Source organism: Eutrigla gurnardus (genome assembly GCF_963514095.1).
Source record: "Eutrigla gurnardus genome assembly, chromosome: 5".
Taxonomy (NCBI): Eukaryota; Metazoa; Chordata; class Actinopteri; order Perciformes; family Triglidae; genus Eutrigla; species Eutrigla gurnardus.
In genome coordinates, this window is record NC_139919.1 from 24527587 (window position 1) to 24548340 (window position 20754).

The 20754-nt window shown below is 41.6% G+C and overlaps 3 protein-coding genes across 4 annotated transcripts; 2 read left to right on the forward strand and 1 right to left on the reverse strand.

Annotated features, from left to right (window-relative positions):
- The first annotated feature begins 2642 nt into the window (after positions 1-2642).
- Positions 2643-10820, forward strand: rlim (ring finger protein, LIM domain interacting). 2 transcript variants are annotated; one of them, XM_084009129.1, is made up of 4 exons: positions 2643-2779; positions 3820-4043; positions 6529-6642; positions 6724-10820. In XM_084009129.1, exons 2-4 carry the CDS (start codon positions 3875-3877, stop codon positions 8898-8900), a joined length of 2460 nt encoding a protein of 819 aa, XP_083865255.1. In that variant the 5' UTR covers positions 2643-2779; positions 3820-3874; the 3' UTR covers positions 8901-10820. The 2 variants fall into 2 exon arrangements, with proteins under 2 accessions (XP_083865255.1, XP_083865254.1); XM_084009128.1 differs by having other exon boundaries at positions 2649-2779; positions 3817-4043.
- A 435-nt stretch (positions 10821-11255) lies between these two features.
- glod5 (glyoxalase domain containing 5) lies at positions 11256-12770 on the forward strand. Its single transcript, XM_084009130.1, has 4 exons — positions 11256-11425; positions 11809-11964; positions 12194-12349; positions 12537-12770. The coding sequence occupies exons 1-4, from the start codon at positions 11369-11371 to the stop codon at positions 12654-12656; spliced, it is 489 nt and encodes a 162-aa protein (XP_083865256.1). The 5' UTR covers positions 11256-11368; the 3' UTR covers positions 12657-12770.
- A 2912-nt stretch (positions 12771-15682) lies between these two features.
- Positions 15683-19151, reverse strand: irg1l (immunoresponsive gene 1, like; the record flags this gene model as incomplete). The annotated part of the gene is made up of 4 exons (XM_084009823.1): positions 18993-19151; positions 17557-17649; positions 17035-17240; positions 15683-16607 (listed from the first exon to the last, which is right to left on the reverse strand). Exons 1-4 carry the CDS (start codon positions 19068-19070, stop codon positions 15683-15685), a joined length of 1302 nt encoding a protein of 433 aa, XP_083865949.1. The 5' UTR covers positions 19071-19151.
- Positions 19152-20754: the final 1603 nt, after the last annotated feature.

Below are 20754 nucleotides of genomic sequence, written 5' to 3' on the forward strand. Positions count from 1 at the left end.
TTAGAAAGTGCTGTGAAGTATTTGTGTGTGTGAGTAACCTTTTATGCGCCTCTATGGGCAGTGGAAAGGATATACAATGACAAGTTTCTGGTTTTAAAAACCAAAATATGAATATCAACAGAAAACTAGAAATATTTACATTTTGTTGGGAGTTTTGTAATAAGACCATGATCTTGTTGTGAGAGTGTTGTGTTACTGTGCAAAACACAAATAAGCAAAGAAAAAAAAATGAAAACCTGGAAAAAAAAATATAATTTGTGAACAATTTGCTGTTTTATAGATTTTCATGTAAATTATTTGAGTATTATTTAGTTTTTTGTTTTGTTGTAACTGTTGCAAAGGTTTTAAATATTTGTGATCAAGCCTGTATGGTGATAATGTAATATTGGTAACTTGCTGAGTTTTGTAATAATGTTTATGGAGTAAATATACAAATTAAAATAAGATTTTGAATGCTGCTTTCTGAAGAGCGTTGGGTTATGTTTTTTACCACCCGTCTGTTGCTGTAAACACTAACCAATGTAAACAGTAAACAAATAATCTAATTATAAAGAGTTATGACATGTAGATTTGTAATAACACTTAATATTACAAAAAGCTTATTGAGATCTTAGGAGTGAACTGAAAGTAAGACATCTGTTAATATCTGCCCCATCTTTGCGGTACTACTATACTATTAATAGGGAAGAATATAATCGACATTCAACTTTTACTTTTTCCAAAAATGCAAACGTATAAATAGAACCTCAGTAACTCCAATAAGTCTTATTTGTTTTATTGAATGTTTCTGAGATGTGAGGCACTTAAATTTCTGCACAAGCCTGGCTCTAGCTCATGTTATTTTAATGTCATATCTAATTAGCACTCAGGGTCGGGCATTGCTAGAGTGACTGCTCATCCATAACTCTGAGCTGGGTTGCTGTGGTCCGCACGGCAACTAATTCTGGCACGCTTAATTGGATCTGGAGATACTGCCTCAGACCATAAACAGATCCTGTAATGTATGCCTCCAAAAATTGTCAGGCGGTATTAGCATTGTTTTTGTTCTTTAGTCACCCATAGCCGATAAGAGAGCAGGCGAATTATAAGACAGGGTGTCTAATGCAGTGGATCAGGTACACCTGTGGTTATTAAATGAGACCCTAGTTGTTATGACAGCGTGTGCTCACACTACAAGGACATTCATAGACTCTCTCATTAAGCACAATTGTTTATGAGAATGCTTTTTTTTGTATTATTGTACAGAAGACTAAGAGTAAGAATCAGCATGCATATATTTAATACATTTGTATGTATTTGTACTGACTCTGTCAAATCACAAGAACCTAACAAACAACACAATTACTCACACATGTTTTTGTTGGGCTGACAGTTTATTATTAGTATATTGTTTTTGTATGCTAGAGTAATAACTTCAATCCACTGCACAATAGCCTCCGTTGTCTTTTCTGATAGATGCATATTTAAAGGTATTAAATGTGAGGATTATCACAAAGATTTGTCTGGGATAGGTGCATACTAGCTTCTTTGCCCTTTAACTTGATGCCACCTACTGCCGACAGTCATCACAGGGGCATATCAAACAGCCCCCCCTTGACTTTGACTCTGCTATTGGACCTTATTTTATGTTGTCAATAGGATGCATTGCAAGGCCACTTTAAAATATTATACGTCTTATGTATCATGTCTTATTCTCTCAGGTAATTTACCGCACACAGATGTCTGTGTTGCTATTCTTATACACTAATTTGTGTGCTCAAATTAATTTAATTGGATTAATAATTCCTAATTATTATTGGTAAATGTTACTAACAAAACACAGAGCAACAGAATAGAAGGTGTGACATCAAGTTTGTAACTCTAATTGGTTCGGAAAAAGTACAACTTTTTTTTAGCACTGAAACCAGAGAGGAAATGAAACCTCAATGACTCATTGTTCTATTCAAAACTTTCATTTGCAAAGAAAGTAAACATTTAATCATTTAAATCAAATACATGTTATTGTCTTCTTGGTTTTATAACAGCTAGATTTGAATATGTGACAATTTATTTTATACATTTTAAAAATAATCCCACAGGTTTGGTAATAGTTACACATACGGTGTTTTTCAACATTGGAAACACTGGAGTAAAAGTGGTCAAATGGGATTACATGTTAGCATGACATCATATTTTAGTAACCATATACATTAGGTGCTTCAGTTTATGATGTGACATGGACCATTGGATGATATTGGGGTAGCCTACATGTCATGCGTGATTCTGAACATAAGCCAGATGGTTTGATTGAGCCTTCAAATGTAGTTATGTGTGCTGGCCCCTTCCTGGTGTGCCTACAGATCTTTGAATTCTGCGGAGAGTATGAGTATTTGCGTCTACAACCGCATCGTGACGCTACAGCTGTACAGTGCCACTCTGTTCAACTCAAACATCCTCTTTCTAATGCGTTTCTCAGGACACCAGGATATTTTACTGCCCTGGGTCTTGTCTTACAGGCAGCCCTGCGCACGACTCGACCCGCCTCCCTCGCTGCGATTGGCGGGACGTGAACTCAAACAGTTTAGCCTGTGTTGTTGCAGTGCTCGTGTCTGCCTGCGAGATTAAACTCAGGGAAACACACTTACCGGTTTCAGTTTCCGGAAGATCATTGTAGCCTTCCCTAAAAGAAAGAAAATGGAATCCTGAAGTCGTATTTAGCCAAACAGTCGAGCGTTTCTCAGAGAATATTAGAACAACAATTTGGAAGTACGATTACATTGCTACCAACATCATTGAACAGGTAACGTAATGTAACCGCCAGTCGGTGACGGACTGTACATCGCTTCTGATTACGTTTACGTTCATCAGCTAGCTCGTTTTATCTTGTTTGCTCTGTTCGCTACTGGTTGTGGACGTCATTGGTTGACGTCGCTTGCTTAGTTAGCTTGCGGCGATGCTAACAGTATCGACAATGTCTTAGTGAAACCCGATTGTTTCCTCCCCAATAACAACAAAAAAACAGCACGTTGCCCAATACCGGCGATGTGTGTTAGTGATAATTTAGGTCAAGGTAATGTAAGCTAACTGAGGCACTATTTACGAAGTTTCTGGCTAAGTTAGCGTTAGCTAAGGTTAGACCTGGATGCTAACTAGCTTTAGCGTAGTAGAAGCCACACAAAACTAGTCTTGTTTTGTCTCGTGAGAAGCTTGCTTTAAGTCGACGATCCCCATGGCAACATTATCGGATCCACCCTATCTCCAGTCGTTCGTCATTTTCTTCACATATTTGCTTCCCATTCCCACAGCTAGCGAACGTAAGCTAAGCTAAGTGATGCCATTTTGTTTTTTCTCGACTTTGACCAATATACTGCTTTACCACAGGTTTAACAGTTTAATTTGATACATATACAAATACACAGACCATCTCACTATTCATATTTATTGTGGGTATTTATCAGCAACATGTTGTTCAGGTAACGATTGTTGTACGTTACTATAAACGCATTTGCTCAGCTAGCTAACGTTAGCGTTGTGTTTATAGTAACTTTGCGTGTCAGTTTGCTTTGTGGGTAGTGGACGTAAACCATGCTAACATAAGATATGACATTTTGAGCGTGTCGGTCTGTATCCCTGTATTGTGAGCCAACCAGGGAAATACTCAAGGCCTCGAGTATTTCCCTGGTTGATATTCATACTCGAGACAGTTAGGTAATGTACTGATTCGGCCATGACATTCATCATATCTAACCGATGGAATCAAAACACTTCATGAGCAATGTGGAGGTTAATCCCCGTGGCCCACTCCTTTTCTAAATCTGAACATTCTTTTTCCCGCAGCAGCTGGATCTTGTTGAAGATTGGAGAGCATCCCTGAACCTCCCTCCCTTCAGAATCAATGGAAGGGTCTGACAGTTTAGAGCAGAGTGGCAGTGACCAGCCAGAGTCTCAGCGCAGAAGTCAGCTGGACCGCCTGGACAGGGAGGAGGCCTTCTACCAGTTTGTCAACAATCTCAGTGATGAGGACTATCGTCTTATGAGAGACAACAATCTTCTGGGCACCCCAGGTAATACACATTTTAATCTAAATACACCTGTCTTTAGTTTTGTGACCGCAATCTTTGACTGGAAATGTTGACGGTACAAGTAAGTAACTCGAAGAAAGGTTGGGCGTCACTACTCTGTACAATCCAGGTATTCAAAGTGAATTTCAATGGTAACAAGTCACATCAGATAAATTGTTTGTCAAAAAGGTCAAACAATGGGTCTTATTAAGCAAGTGTGTCATGTAGAACTCAGTCCATTTTAGTTACATTTAACTTTTTTTTCCTTTTTTTTATTTTCATCTAACAATTAATTCCCCATTTTCATTTATTTATGTATTTTTTCATCAGTTGCAACAGAATTTCTTGTTGTCTGTCATTTTGAGGGTTGTAAAAGTTTGGTTCCTAATCTTTTATTACGTCTAATATTAACTTTCATTCAATTTAACTTAATTTAATTTAGCTAAATTCAACTCTTAAAGGTGTACTCTGCGATTCTAATCTAATACACTTTCTGCCAAATTCAGTGAATATTTCCTTATGGTCTGCTAATTGTCCATCCTGTGTGTATGCTGAAAAACAATCCAGTGTTCATACATACAGGCCTGGCTTTGTAAATGGAGATAGGGATGTGCATAGACAGCTGCACAGGTGGTGGTGGTGGTTGCTGTGTATTTGTATTTTTATTAATAATTAATATACAGACCAAGCTTTTAGATTAGGCATTTATGAGTGTATGGTGAGAAAAGCTGGAACAGAGACAAGACTATAAGCGTGCGGTAAACTGAGTGTGTGAGTGGGAGTCTCCCCCTCCAATTTCCCCCTGGTATCACTCGCACCTTGAGTTGGGGAACACCTCAATAGAAGCTTAAGATATAAACAACAACAACACATTTGGTAACATACACCCTAATTTAAAATACATCACAGCTTCTTATTTCAAGTGATTTAAGTGGAATAGCCTGTAGTTGCTTTGAGCTGGAGAGTAGAGGGACATTTTCACCACTCCACTCCGCTATTGGTCACAGGTCAAGGTCACTTTGACCTCACACGTTTTGGTGAGAACTCTAATTCAAATGCTAATTCAGACAGAAATTTAAAATAGAATTAAATGATGAAGTGGGTCGAAGGGTCAAAGGTCAACTTTAGTGTGACATTATAATGTTCTGCCAAGAAATAACTTTTTGGCCATTATTCAATGCCAGAAATCAAGAACAGAAGTGGAGCTTGTGACCATGCTTCACATTTGTTTGGATACTTCAAACTGGTGGTTCTAGAGATTTTCTGCCGCTGGGTTGATTAAGTGGATGCTTCATACACATTTGTTTTAGAATTTGTCGTCTCTTGGTAGCAGCATCCATATTTGAAACAGTCTACTCCTACTTAGCGTTGGGAAAGTACATATTGGAACAGTTTAGTAATTGGTTGCGTGCTTTCCCTTTATTTTATTTAGAATAAGTCAGTACATTGCAATTTCTACAAGGAATATAGATCTTGTTTTTTGTATTCCTCCAAACAATATACTGTTTTTAAAAAACACGAAGGCATATTTAAAAAATTGAAAAAAAATGTTACTCTTATAATTCATTTCAATTGTCAAAACATCCAATTAAATATCCTCTTCAGATCCACCAGACTTTCACCGTACCGACTGGGGAAAAACATACTTCATTCAAATTTAACACAAACAAGATGTAAACATCGAAACAGACTTGATTGTCTTTTTCCATTGTTTGAACAATCACCAACTCTGTCTTCATCGAAATAATCCCATAAGTCACCACATTAGACGTGAAAAGAAGCAGTTAGGGCGCACTCTCACCATACGATCTGTACCCTGCCTTGGCACGATTGCTCTCCGCCAGTTTCAGCCCGACCCAGAATCCTGCTCTGTCATCAACAGTATTTTCAGTCATAAATCGGCTCGATAGCGGGGGCAGATCAGCGTTGAACACTGAACGATATTGAGGGAGATCGTCTATCGATTAAAGCCTACGTCATGTCCACATTGCATACATGTGCATGTGCTTGTGCATGAACCGTACCGTACTCAAAGCGTACAGAACGGAGCGTTCACACTGGCGAAACAATCCAGACTTTAGGCTCAATCATGCCTGGGCGCAGTACGTTTGGTGTAGTGTGAGTGCGCCTTTATTATGCTCCCCTAAAACCTACCAGATTCCATTACACAGTAAGTTGACCTTGCTGAAACTTCATTCAAACTTGACAATGAAAATAACTCATGAAAACCATCTTGGTTAGCCTAGTCTTTCCACTTTCAATTATCACTAATTGAATAATATAATAACATCTGAATAATAGTAATACTTTGTCACTATGTCCCTCTACAGACTTCACCTCTTTCTATGCATTAAACGGGGACATGTGGGTTCTTATTGTAGGTGGTTAATCTTTCAATTCCTGGCTCCTGAATTGGTGGTCAGAATAGAGAAGCAATCTTTTTTTTTTTTCTCACTTTAAGTCTTTTGTTTTGCAATGTGTCTTTCAGGAGAGGTGACAGAGGATGAGTTGTTTAGTAGACTTCAGCAAATCAAGGATGGTCCAGAACCGCAAAATAACAGTACTAGTGCCCCCGTTACAGAAAGTGGAGAAGATCCAGTTGGTAAGTTTACATTTCTTTATATTTTGACTGTGATTTACTGTCGAATTCAGATAAGATTTGTAAACTTTTATCTTTTTTCAGAACCACCAGAAAACACTGAGGATCCTGCCAATGGGGATAGTCTCTTAGACTGGCTGAACACAGTGAGGCGCACAGGCAACACAACCAGAACTGGTCATCGTGGAAACCAGTCATGGCGCGCCGTAAGCCAGACCAACCCAAACAGTGGCGATTTTCGATTCAGCCTGGAAATCAGTGTGAATCGCAACCTGGCTGAGCAGCAGGCAGCTGCTGAAGGGGAGCAGGAATCTCCAGAGGGTCAAGAAGTGGCGGCAAATGCCGAGCCACTGGTGGCAAATGCCGTGCCACTGGTGGCAAATGCCGAGCCACTGGTGGCAAATGCCGAGCCACTGGTGGCAAATGCCGAGCCACTGGTAACAAATGCCGAGCCACTGGTGGCAAATGTTGATCCACTATTGGAAAATACAGATCCGCTGGTGGCAAATGCTGTGCCGCTGGTGGCAAATGCTGAGCCACTGGTGGCGGATGCAGAGCCACTGTTTGTGGATGCAGAAGCACTAATGGCTGATGCAGAGCCACTGGTGGCAGATGCTGAACCACTGGTGGCAGATGCTGAACCACTGGTGGCAGATGCTGAACCACTGGTGGCAGATGCAGAGCCACTGGTGGCAGATGCAGAGCCACTGGTGGCAGATGAAGAGCCACTGGTGGCTGACGCAGAGCCACTGGTGGCAGACGCAGAGCCACTGGTGGCAGACGCAGAGCCACTGGTGGCAGACGCAGAGCCACTGGCGGCAGACGCAGAGCCACTGGTGGCAGATGCAGAACCACTGGTGGCAAATGCTGAGCCACTGGTGCCGATGGAGACAGATGTGGTGGAGGAACCAGTTGTAGAGGAAATGGCTATAGAGCCAGAACCAGAACAAGAGCCTGAACTCGAAGAAGTTGTTTCACAAGAGATTTTGGAAGAACCTCCCAGTTCACCTGCCGCCCTACCAGTACAACCCCCACTTTCTCCTTCTCCACGCCGAGGACAAAGAAGAGCACGCAGCCGCAGTCCACAATCACGCAGGACGAGGGCTCGTACAGCCAGGAGCCGCTCCCCTCTCAACCTGGATCAGCTGGATGGTCTCCCGAATCCACGTCATAGTCACAGCTCTCAAGGCCTCAACTCTGCCACCAGTGCTCCCCCCGTGCCTCAAGTGGAGGGCAGTTCTCGGACTCGACAACATGTTCTTTCTAGGCAAAGCACTGCTGACAGTGATGTTCAGCCATCTAGGGCTGGTCCAGAAATGGTCCCAGAGGCACAAAATGTGGCGCCTCAGGAAGGAGAAGCAGCTGGAGGGGAAGGGGGTGCAGCAGGGCGGCGTCCCCCCACCATTATGCTTGATCTCCAGGTGCGTCGTGTGCGTCCAGGCGAATATCGTCAAAGAGACAGCATTGCTAGCCGCACCCGCTCACGCTCCCAGAACTCAAACAACACATTTCTTTATGAGAGTGAGCGTGGTGGCTTTCGTAGGACTTTCTCACGGTCTGAGCGTGCTGGTGTAAGGACCTACGTCAGCACTATTCGCATCCCTATACGAAGAATCTCTGATGCAGGTTTGGGAGAGGCAACCTCGATGGCTCTCCAATCTATGATCAGGCAGATTATGACGGGTTTTGGTGAACTCGGCTACCTCATGGACTCAGACTCTGATTCCTCAGATTCAAACCGTGGAGTCAACACAACTGCGGATCTGGCGGAAGCCCTCAGCAACCCAGATGCTACTCCTGCTGCTGCTCCTGTTGCTAACGTCGATGAACCACCTGTTACTGCGGGAGTCAGAGCACGGACAGCTGAGACTGATATTGATGAGGGCCTCGCCACTGCTCCACCTGCGTCTGGGGGCAGGGCACGCCCTAGACCACCTATCAGCCTGGAGGAGCCCAGCTCACTGCCCTTCCTGCGGCTTGCCCACTTCTTCCTCCTAAATGATGACGATGAGGACCAGCCCCAAGGGCTGACTAAAGAGCAGATTGACAACCTCTCAATGCGCAACTTTGGTGAGAGTGATGCCTTGAAGACTTGCAGTGTCTGCATAACGGAATATGCAGAAGGTAATAAGCTTCGTAAGCTGCCGTGCTCTCATGAGTACCATGTACACTGCATTGATCGCTGGCTATCGGAAAACTCCACCTGCCCCATATGCCGCAGGGCTGTCTTGATATCGGCCAACCGAGAGAGTGTGGTGTAGCTTCTGAAAGACTGCAGGCCTTTTTGTCTCAACCTAAGTAATCTTAATATTCTGAGGCTTTGAGGAAATGTGTCTCCATTGTTGAAATGTATTTCCTTCATGCCATTTGATCATAAATGCAGTCACAGGTTTGATTTGGGGTGCTCCATACAGTGACATCGGGACACGTTCAGTCCCTAGCAAGACATTTATTGTTGCAGTCCAAAGTTAGGCACAAGCAATGCATGCTGTTTGAATCAACCTGTAGTGACCAAGCAGTGTGTTGCAGTGCATCAAGACATTCACACAAGCCGACTGGTATCTCTTAAAGAATCCCCTGGTTCGCACCTGCAGGTAGTTCAGGCACATCAACTCTTTTGTATTAACTCCTAAATGGCGCCTTATATACTGGAAGTTGGATATTGGCACAGTTCTTTAGTTACACCAGTTCAAAGTATTAGCTGTAAATAAGCTTGTAAAAAAAATAATTTTGATTCATAATTTGTTTTAGTGAATTGGTTTTGAATTGTAAATTATCTCGTGAAGATTAGGGGCGCGTTAGCCACGACGACTAGCAAAGCATCCCTAAATTTGCTATTAAACAAATAGGTGGTATCAGTGTACACAGCGGAAATATTTAGAATTTGTGATGTCCAAAGGATGTAGGGCATTGATTGGTTTGCCATTAACAGTGTGACTTGTACTCTCCCTTTTTTTTTTTGTCCACCTGAAAGAAACAAACTACCGTTTTGGAGTGGCATATACCATGAACATTCTGTGTGGTGAATTGTATAAAAAAATAAAACAATAGAGAATGTTGTACAGACACAAGGGAAAGATAAGTCCAACTATGCTACTTTTGAAGAGTGTATGTTTATTTTGGATTCATATAGCATCTTTATTTTCTTGATCATCAAAAAAAAAATGATTAGTATATAGTAGTATTCATACCAGAAGTTAGGGATGTCTCAATATTGATAATAGATATTGGGCTGATCAAGTTGTTGGCATGTGAATTTTCCCACCTTAAAAATACTATCGCAGGCATGACATGTCAAACAATTATAATATACTTGCCTTTTCCCCCCAAACCTAAAAGGATGTATTACTTTTTAATGTACAACAATGATTTCACATTTGTCCTGTCATCCATCTGGTCTGATTCTTTTTTCTTTCTTTTTTTTTTTACCACTAACTTATTGGAATGTCTTTAATTATTGACTGATGCATTTATTTCTCTTAGATGGTATTGGCATGGATAAAAATGACCAGTTGAAATGTCAGATCTCTTAACCTGGAGGTCCACTTCATTGTATAAGTGATAACTCATTAGTTATTAAGTTATTCATCCTAAGGTTCGGGTAAGGCTTCAGAAGGAAGTGAAGAGGCTCACCCACCGTTCCCTCCCTCTGCCACATGAGCAGATTCTCCCGTTCAGTATGCGATACATGCTAAAGTCAAAGTAAGGAGCTACAAACCATGATATAAATGTATGCTATTGTTAAAAAAACTGTTGTTAATGGCTAAAATCTTAAATGAAGACATATTACCTTTTTAAAAAAATGTGTTGAAGTTATTTTATTTAGAAGTTCTGTAGGTGTTAATAGCACTGTTGATGATCAGGAACACTGGCTAAAGTAAGAAAAGGACATCACTATTAACGTCATCCCGTCATTTTTCTTGCTCCACTGTTTGGTGTCTTTGCCACAATGATTAATTCCCCGTGTGGGGACATAAACGTTTGAATGCAAGAGATTGTCATTGTTGAATACCATAAACATGTAAATGAAATGTATGTTCCCTCTTAGGCCATTTTTCTTCTTTTTTTTTTTTTTTTTTTTTTTTTAGCTTTGGCCTTGTTCTGTGTCACCCAGTGCAGTATGTTAACTGGGCGTTAAATGAAACTAACCGCTGAATTAAACAAGTTATCCTTAAAATGCATCACAAGGTATGCATTCTGTACACTCACTGTGCCGTTGATTTTACTCTGCATTTAGGTGCACATGTCTAAATATATTATTTATATGCTTGCTTTGATTTGACGGATTTCTCCCTGACCCTTACCAATTCATATTTGTTTTTTGTTTTTTAATGTAATTTATCACAATGTTCCTCGAAAGTTTGAATGATTGTTGGCGTTTCCTTTTCTCTTCAGTGTTACTACCATGAAAGATTGTGCTCTGTATCACACAATACTAAATATGGGTCATCGGTCACTACCCTTTACTGACTTGCACCCCCTACTGGTAGGATTTGTGAAATGCCATTCATTCATTCGACAAATGACGGATTAAAAAAAAAACTATATGTTGTAATTGTTCACGAGTATGATCTTTGGCACAGACATCGATGAAGTCTGGTCGATAAAGTTTTAGTTTTTTTTTTAGTTTTAGTTTTTTCCTTCAGGCGTCGCTGGCCACTTAGCGTTGCTATAGTTTCACCTCCACATAGTTGGAAAGTCAAGGAAGTGCCTTGTCAGTACAGCGAGAATGGCGCTGCGGACAGTGGGGAGCTGCTTGTTGCGTGTGCACAAGCACACTTTTAAGGTAATTAGCTTAATTATCTTCTGATTTAGCTAACGTTACGTTTAATTTCACTAACGTGTGCTATTTGTACGGAGTAACAACTGCATTTAAGACTTAAGAAATCGCTTCTACGGAAGCTTACTCACCGACGTTGGTTCATATAATAACGCGCTACTCAATTTACATGCGTGGTCCGAGGCTGTTTGCTAGCTCGTTGCTACATGAACATGCTTTTCCTAATCGTTAAAACCACGAGACTCCAAGCTAGCAGATCCTCACAGGGTGCCGTGCACATTCACCACCACGCAGCGGCGCTGTTTGTCGCCTGTTAAATTGCAGGTAGTAAACATGAAGTTGATTTCCCTCCCTTTATCCTCGGGATTTATTTGCCTTATCTCTTGTAGACTGTCTCCATCCAAACACTCGGACATGTGAGACTCAAAACAAGCTGCCCAGTTGAAGTGAGCAGCCTGGATCACTTGGTTCTGACAGTGAAAAGTGTGCCAGACACAATCAAGTTTTACACCTCGGTCCTTGGCATGGAGGTCATCACTTTCAAGGTATGCAAGCGTCTGTAATGTAAATCATGATGAGTAGAGGCTATGTAGTAATAGTCACATCAGTATAGACCAATATGCATTGTTTACACAGGGAGCAGGAAAAGTGACATAGTGTTTTGCTTTTGTTTTGAGAGAACATCCACTAGATGGCAGGCTTTGATTATATACCAGCTGAGAGCTCTTCTTCACTCAGTCAATTTCAAGGAATGTCCATCTCCACATGTTCAAGGGAACCCGTAAAGCCCTGGGCTTCGGGCATCAGAAGTTTAACCTTCACCAGCTCGGTCAGGAGGTCGAGCCCAAAGCCAAGCATCCGACCCCAGGCTCTGCAGATCTGTGCCTCATCACCAAAACTCCCCTGGCTACAGTAGCTGAACATTTGAAGGTCGTTCACCCTTTTTCTATACAGACTGTTGAATTACTCGTGTCAATCTTAATCATGTAAGGTGACTGCTCCTTTAAAACCCACTTGACCCCTTGTTAGCTTTGCATGTCACATTTCATTAATGTTCATTATTGAGATGCATCCGAAGTGCTCCGTGTCAATTTCTGTTGCCTCGTCTTCTCTGTAGGTTTGTGGGGTTGAGATCATGGAGGGTCCAGTGGAGAGGAGCGGTGCTGTGGGGACCATCACCTCTCTTTACTTCAGAGATCCAGACAACAATCTCATCGAAGTGTCAAACTATATGTAGTCAACATCACAGAGATCTTCTCTGGGCTTATTTTGTCTTGTTTGTGAATCTTTGTGAAAAGATTTCTTGCATACATTTTTTAAAATAAATATAAAAACATCAAAAAGGAAATCTCACAAATATCAAGTTTGTCAAAGTGTAATAAAATTTCACTGACCATCCAATCAGAGGAAGTCAAACTGTCCAATCAGGTGGCAGAAGGTTCTAGCAAGTTCATCCTCCACTTGACCCAAACAACCTTGAGCATGCTGGAGTCGAGACGGAGGAGCCGGAGAAGAGCTCTTCAGGAGCACCGTTGGGGTAATTGTACGTTAGCAAAGAGCATCCGTTTTACATCGTAATTAAGTGGTTGCTGCTAATATCTTAGCTTCAGTCCGTTAGCTAACTTAACGTTCGTTTTGCTGCCTGAACAAGTAACGCTAACTAGTGATGTGCAATACCTTTTACTTTATTTCTGATGTGATGCAAAGGATATTTTTGGAGATTTAAGTGGTAAATTTGCGAGAAAAACTCACAAACCTAAGTGAAAAACAACTTGCACATTTACAAAGATTCTCTGACATTATAAATATATACATTTGCAATAACAAACCCTCACTTGCCGTGAGTGATGCCTGCGGTGGATGATGTCATCAGATTCTACTACAGAGGTTCTCACAGCTGAAGCAGGCACATGTTGACGGTTCTTAAGGTCTTTTTATTTGCTCTTTTATACACACTTCATACACACAGTCAAAGTTACTAAATTATAACTTTAAATCACTTCCCAAATATAGTCAGTCAATATAGTAAGAGTGCATGCTCTTCCCATACAGACCCACACCTCACTTGAATAATAAACATAATGTGACTTACTTTAGAACTTTATTTCGTTAATAAATTAGCATAACTTGCAAGTCATTTCTTTGCCAACACAGACCGGCTAAGATGTACTGGTTTCCCTTTGTCTCGTGCTGGAGATGAGTGGAGCAGGTCTATGAAACTCCCGAGTAGACTTACTCACATTAACTGTTCTCCTTTCTGGCGCTGCTCCACATGTAAAAACACAGCCCCTCATTTGTGTTTGCTCTCCAAATGTACACAATTCTGTTCACAATGTACACAATGTAGCAATTCTATTAAAATATAATACAACAGATATGCTATATTTATGGAATATAATGTGGAATGTTTTGATGTTACAAGCAACTTTATGTTACAACTTTAACATTCATATACACTAAATGTATATTCAATGTTGATTTCTGAAGGTATGAATACATAATATACCTAATAAATACATATATAAATCTTCCCTTTGCAATGTAACTAGATCACATTTTTTTTTTTAAACCCGGACCCATTTTTCCATCAAGGAAAATTATGGGGAACATAACACAAACTAAATAGACCACATAGAACACATTTCTGATTTTTTTTCCAAATATACCACCCCCTATAGTCAAAGATCTTAAATGTTACATATATGTCACATTGGGCTTTAAGAAGGCGGACCCATTTCTCTTTTAATGGCAAATTCATTCCTCATTTGAAAATAAATCAGCCTGATAGTCTTTGTTTCAGTAGCTTGTGGACATCAAAGTCACGGTGGTAGATCAGCCATGCGTTAACAAGGCCGAGCATTATGCCAGAACAGGTAGAAGTACCACATCTGTGACCTCATGTGGTACCTCTTATTCATGCATGCTGCAAATAAGTATTTGCAGTTTTGCACAGCTTGACCACAATATCACCTCCCATGCCAAGGGAGGTTTTTCTCCTCACTGCCACCTTCATAGAGGATTCCAGTGGAAGTGCAGCGGCCCCAAATTGTCTATCCCCAAGGGCGGGGTTTGCCCTGGACATATTGGGCTGCATCGACACCATTTGCTCATCAATAGAGTTGTGCTCCTCTGGGGTGATCAACGTTGAAGCCATGGATGGATCTTCCAGCACTCATCCTATTGTGTGTCTATTCAGTGTAGCCATGCCAGCAGGGTCTGCAGGCCAATTCATATTTCCAGCTTTTATTAACATTGCTGTGATGTGCAGATTTTTGTACACTGTACAAATGTGTTTTCTCCTTCAGTAACTCAAGCATTTATGCCATGATGAACTTCCTGAAATACCTTTGAATGTGCACTCACATGGCTTGGTTGAGGGGACTTCATCTAAATTGCCAGATTCACTACAGTCTGAATTACCAGACCAAATCCTGCTTATCTGTTTATTTTATTTACTGATATGCAAAAATGGTGTTCTTATACATTTTCTTAATCATTTAAGTTATATGATATTTTTTTTATTTACATTTGTTTAAATATACTTTGGATTTAACAACAATAAAATATATTAACGACATATAATTGAATCAGCTAAATTAACTGAGCAGTTCACAATCATTTTTCTTATTGTGACATAGGTCTCATCGGGTAGACATGACAGTTTTAAGGTTAAAGGCCCGATGTGACACTATGCCACAATGATATTTAGCTAAATTGTTTTATATCAAAGTGTTCAAGACATGTTTTCACAACAGGTTAAATGTGATGAATGACATGTTATGTAAGAATTAGACTTTTTAAATGGTTTGAATCTAACCTTTAGCATAAAAAACAAGCTTTTTAAATATAGCTAGTTCTGTCACATTTGTTAACCTGGCACACAGCCATCTTGGAAACATGGGAACACAAAATCACATGACCTGTCACATGACCCACCATGATGTTCAGGTGTCACTATAGGGACTTCATGAGTTAAAATCAAGGATAAAGCTATATAAGGAACTTTCCAGGACATTTAAAGGACGTGTGACACCAGTGTCACCTGGGGTTCTTATAGGTTAATAAAATAAAATAAAATGTGATAATACACAACATAATTCAGGACATCAGATATTCTGACATGGCTGAACCTGGCCTTAACAGATATTTCAGTATTTGTCAGTACTGGTAAACGAGCCATATGGAAAGGCTGGATGTTCTCTATTGATTTGGACCAAAAAATATATTTAGGTTTTGCTGTTATTGTATGTCTCTGATCATTCATTACAGCTGTGAGAGAAGGGCCGTACAGTCGCCAAGTCTGTCCAGGTCCTCCACCACTTCAATCAGCCTCTCAACCTTCTCCGAGGGAAGCACCGCCCCCGCGTTGTTTCTGAACTTTTTCCTCAGGCTGTCATCGGTCAGCGGGTTGCGCCAGTGTCCGTAGAAGGTGTCACAGCGCTTTTTCAGAACGTCGCCACCAGCAAGTGTCACCTGAACCTCGCCGTACATGCTGTTGAAATTAGCCGGGTTGTTTTGGGGATGCTCCATGCGAACGCGGCTCAGCAGGGCGTGCAGGTCGGGGCGTCTCAAGGCCTCGTGTGTGAAGGACTGCACCGTCACCTCTCCGTCCAGGAGGGCGCTGCAAGCGTTGAATTGGAAGGAGTGCCGTGCCTCGTGCTCAGAGTCGGGGTAAGGCCTGTCGATGTACTTTGATTTGGGGACTATTAGCAGGATGTCTCGGACTTGAGCTGGGGAGACAGTGCCAGAGCCAAGCCCCACAAGAAGCTTATGGACCGCGGCCGCAGCATCTGCCACCCAGTGCATCCCCAGATGGGCAGGGAAGAGCTTGAAGGCCATGTCCTGGTTTTCTAGAAGGAACATATGGCTGTCGTCGTTAGGTGATTCTAACGGCTGCGGCACGTAGTCTTCGTAAAAAGCGCTGAAGCCAGCCACACCAGCGACAGCATCCAGGACCAGGGGGCTCGCCTCTAGGCCCCGGGAAGCCAGCAGAGCAGCTTCCAGTCCCAGACGTGAGGCGTTGCCGATGTGGAGGGGTTTAGACTGAGTGGCAGCATTAGCCATTGGGGCCCCAGATAGAGAAGCAGCTATAGCCAAGGCATGACTGCACCGGAGGTGATCCAAGGACAAGAGGCGTGCACAGGCGGCCGCACTTCCCATAGGCCCCACCACACTGGGAGGGTGAAACCTGGTGATGAGAATGTTGTTGTTTTAGTCATTTCAGTATATGCTAAACAAGCAGATAACACGGGTCATTTGACTCGGCGTAAACACTGCAGAGCTGTGTGATATTCTCCACCACATGGCTAATTGTTGCTAACACTACCCACAGAGCCTCAGCTGTCCTTGAGATGAACATAATAAAACGCCATTCACAGATCACTGGCGCCACTGAGAGGCTGCACATTAGCCTGCCCGGCCTCCATGTAAACAACACTGCAGAGACCGACAGATGGAAATATCGTGGAGACTCATGCAGATACTTGTTCTCCATGTAGAGTACAAGAAAGAGCTGGCTTCATATTTATTAAATAATCACTGTGATTGATCCAGTAAAGTACGAGACGATAAATCACAGTAGTTAAGTCCAATTTGACTCCATGTTAGGCGCTCACCTCTTGGGGATGTTGTGGGCCTCATTAGAGAACCTCATCAGTCTGCCCTGGATCTCAATGCCGACATTGAATGCTAGCAGGAAGTCCGACCCACTGGGTTTGCTGTTAGCAGGCATCATGTCACTGAGAGCTAGCACAGCAGGAAGGACCGCTCCGGAGGGATGAGTGGCAGGGTGCCACGTGTCATCAAAGTCCATGGAGTGAGTCTGCAGCAAACAACAACATTACATTTAATACAGTAGCTAGCTGTAAACACTTGCAATTAATCTCCTTTCTCTAAGGCTCACTGAGGCCGAAAAAAGGCCCCTTTATTTCCGAAACAAGCTTCAACCACTAGGGGCAAATTCATGCAGAAATGACATGGCCTGGTGGCTTTACATATTTTTTGTGTCTCGCCCTCTGGAAGCTTGCATGCAAGGCCTCTCCATCTCTAAGTCCCGGGCTGAATTTCACTCCCATTATGTCCCTGAGTGCATCTGAAGTGGGGGACCTTGCTGACCCATCCCACCTATTTATACTCACAGCCACTCCATTGACGAAAGCTGCAAGCGTCGGGGAGAGCCTGGTGCCCCTGCGGCCGTACACAGAGCTGATGTCATCAGGAGCATACATGTGCTGAAGGGGAAAAGATGGACATGGGTAAATACATTTTTGATATGAATTTTTTGGAAGAAACAAAGCTTGGGATCAAATCATTTCGGGGGACCCCTGCAGTAAGTCTGCAGACCCTCTAGGGGTCATGGTCCCCCTGTTGTAGATATATTGAGCATATTGAGCGCCTCCTGGTGGTGTAGTACCTCTCCATGGATTCTCCTATACCATTGTTATGCAGACGACACCCAACTGTTCCTCTCTTTTCCCCCAACCTCCGACACCCACATTGCAACTTGCACCTCTGGCAAACATCTCTGCCTGGACAACTGCGATCACCTCAAGCTTAACCTGCGTAAAACCAAACTCCTCTTCATCCCAAGGAAAGACTGCCCTCGCATGGACCTGTCGGTCACTGTTGAGGATATCACAGTGTCGCCTTCGTCAACTGCGTGGAACCTGGGTGTAATCCCCGACGACCAACTATCCTGCACCCCCAACATCACTGCTGTGGCCCGATCCTGCAGATTTGCCCTCTACAACATCCTTTTTATGTGAGGAAAAGTCTTTCCTCACAAAGGATGCAACGCAACCTATAGCAATTTGATCATTGCACTGTTGTACTTAAGGTATCCTTGCTGAACAGCTACTACTTTACTCAGATGAGCACCTGACTATTTTTCGCTCTTACATTAAGGGCAATGATATGTTGTGGTTTCTTTCTTTTGACAAATGTACTTATTGTAAGTCGCTTTGGACAAAAGCGTCTGCTAAATGCCCTAAATGTGAATGTAAATGTAATGTAAATATGATGCAATGTCCACGCTGTGCAAACATACACGCACACCCACATGCATATATTACCACTCAGGCACGCACACAAACGTAATGCCTCAAGGCTTGTTTGGAGAGAGCTATAGCTATAGTGCTAATGCTGTTTATCTGGAAAAGCAGGTTTTTTTCCCCATTTGCCATATATGGTAAAAATGACGTCATCCTGACAAAATCTCTCAGAACTCACACTTAAAGCTAAATGCCTCAAATGAAATGGAGAAATAAGAAGATGCATGATTTTTACTTTGTACTGTAACAAGATCAAAAGTGATTTGAATGGGTTTCAATGCCCACACTCATGTGCATAAGGGGGAATAGTGTGACTATTTCACTTCACATTGTTTACAGTAAGCTATAAATAATTTTAAAAAAAACATTAAAAATAACTCACTAACACTGAGAAATACAACACTTGCATAAATGATTTACAATATGCATGAAAAAATTGATAAATGTTAGAAATCAAAACCATAATACACATAAATGTTCTTGGGAGCATCAAAGGGTTGTTATTTGTTCCCCCTTCGCCTCACCTGACAGTGCTGCAGGGCCAGATCAAACACGTCGGTTGTGCTGCCAATCAGACCAACTCCAATGCTGTCCAGCACCATCCGCTTGCTGCGGTGGAGCACGACGGAGGACAAGTGCTGGGACTTTACGTCACTGATGAACTTCCCGTAGCTGGCTGTTACTGTGTCGTCAGGCGGCAGAGACTTCAAGGCTGCGGGGGAACAACGAAAGATGTGAGCAGAAGGTTTAGTTTATTTGTCTATCAGTAAAAAATGCTTTTTGTAAAGGCTGAACCGGAGAGATATGTCTTCTTCTACTTCGACAAGAGGATGGAGTTTACCTTCTACTGCAGACCTATGTAGTCCTCTGACAGCCCACACTGGTCTCATGGTTTTCTGCAGCACAAAGAGTGGAGTATATGTAACTAAATGTTTCATTTATTGTATTACTATTGTTTAAAAATGTAAAAAACCTCAGATCAATTTTAGGCTGTGGACACAGTCATTTTCTGCCTCAGACTCTAAACAGATCTAGTTATATCAACCTTTAAATGGACATTAGCATCACTAAATAATAATGATAATACATCTTAATGAGCCTGTATGCTTCTTAAAAAAACTTTTAACAAGAGCTCTGTTAAATTATTCCCTATAAGTTCTCACATAAAATTACCGACACACTTCAAGCTCTATTGTGATTTTGGAATTTTGTATGAAATTCCACACCGGACCGGATGAAGATAAACCTTTATATATTTATATATATATACTTAAATCTTTACCTGTAATGTGGAGATCATAGCTTCAGTCAGTTGTTGCTCCTCTTTTTTCCTTAATCAAAGATGTTGGCAACAGTTTGTTGGAAGGATGCTGATGCTGTTCAGATTGTGATGGTTACCTGCCTTATATAGTCCAGAACAGTGGCTATTGAAATTGTCCTGGGAGGATCGTCGGAAGGGAAGGCATATCCGTAAACAAAATTAGCAGAATAAATAGAGGAATTTCCACGGTGGACATCGTCATCGTAACCATCATCCCCATTCCTTAGAAGTGGAGAAGGGAGGGGTCGTACTTTTTTTTTTTATCAAAAGGTGAAGAGCAGTGAGCAGTGCTCAGGTTGCAGACTGTGGGGAATTTTCATGAACTCCTCCTTCATGGGGGGAGGCCTTATTAATGACAAACTTTCATTCCTGTGTGGAAAAACTCAGCAGTTCATGTGATAGAGTGTCTTCACAAGGTAAGACTTCATTTTCTTTTCCTTCTAGTTTCTATTGAGTTATATATTAATTTAACAAAGAAAAACTAATTTACTGAAAACACTCTGAAAATATATATCTGACATATTTGAAAAAAATTACACTGTTCTTATGGAAAAATGACACTGGCTGCTTCGCAGTTATTCAAGCAGGAAAGTAACTGCAAATACAGTTAACATGTCTCTTGTTACAGTGGGTCAATGCACTTCACATAGGAAAGGAATTCGCTAATGAAGACTCTCTTTTCTGTCAGTGTTTAGTGAGATGAAGGACTTCACAATATGTCATCCATTTACAGTATAATTATGTTCCTTACAAGAACGGTGTGTGACATTTAGGGGGATATTTTGGTAGAAGAGGAATTTACATTTACATTTAGGTCATTTAGCAGACGCTTTTGTCCAAAGCGACTTACAATAAGTACATTTGTCAAAAGAAAGAAGCAAAGAAACATATCATTGCCGATAAAGTAAGAGCTAAAAAATGTGTTAGGTCCTCGTCTGAGTAAAGTAGTAGTTCAGCAAACATAC

Excerpts from the sequence above, each read along its gene's own strand:
- rlim (XM_084009129.1), top strand. The coding sequence starts at position 3,875 with ATGGAAGGGTCTGACAGTTTAGAGCAGAGTGGCAGTGACCAGCCAGAG. Across the intron at positions 4,044-6,528 it reads CAATCTTCTGGGCACCCCAG|GAGAGGTGACAGAGGATGAG; the intron begins GTAATACACATT and ends TGTGTCTTTCAG. Across the intron at positions 6,643-6,723 it reads AAGTGGAGAAGATCCAGTTG|AACCACCAGAAAACACTGAG; the intron begins GTAAGTTTACAT and ends ATCTTTTTTCAG.
- glod5 (XM_084009130.1), top strand. The coding sequence starts at position 11,369 with ATGGCGCTGCGGACAGTGGGGAGCTGCTTGTTGCGTGTGCACAAGCAC. Across the intron at positions 11,426-11,808 it reads TGCACAAGCACACTTTTAAG|ACTGTCTCCATCCAAACACT; the intron begins GTAATTAGCTTA and ends TATCTCTTGTAG. Across the intron at positions 12,350-12,536 it reads CAGTAGCTGAACATTTGAAG|GTTTGTGGGGTTGAGATCAT; the intron begins GTCGTTCACCCT and ends TCTTCTCTGTAG.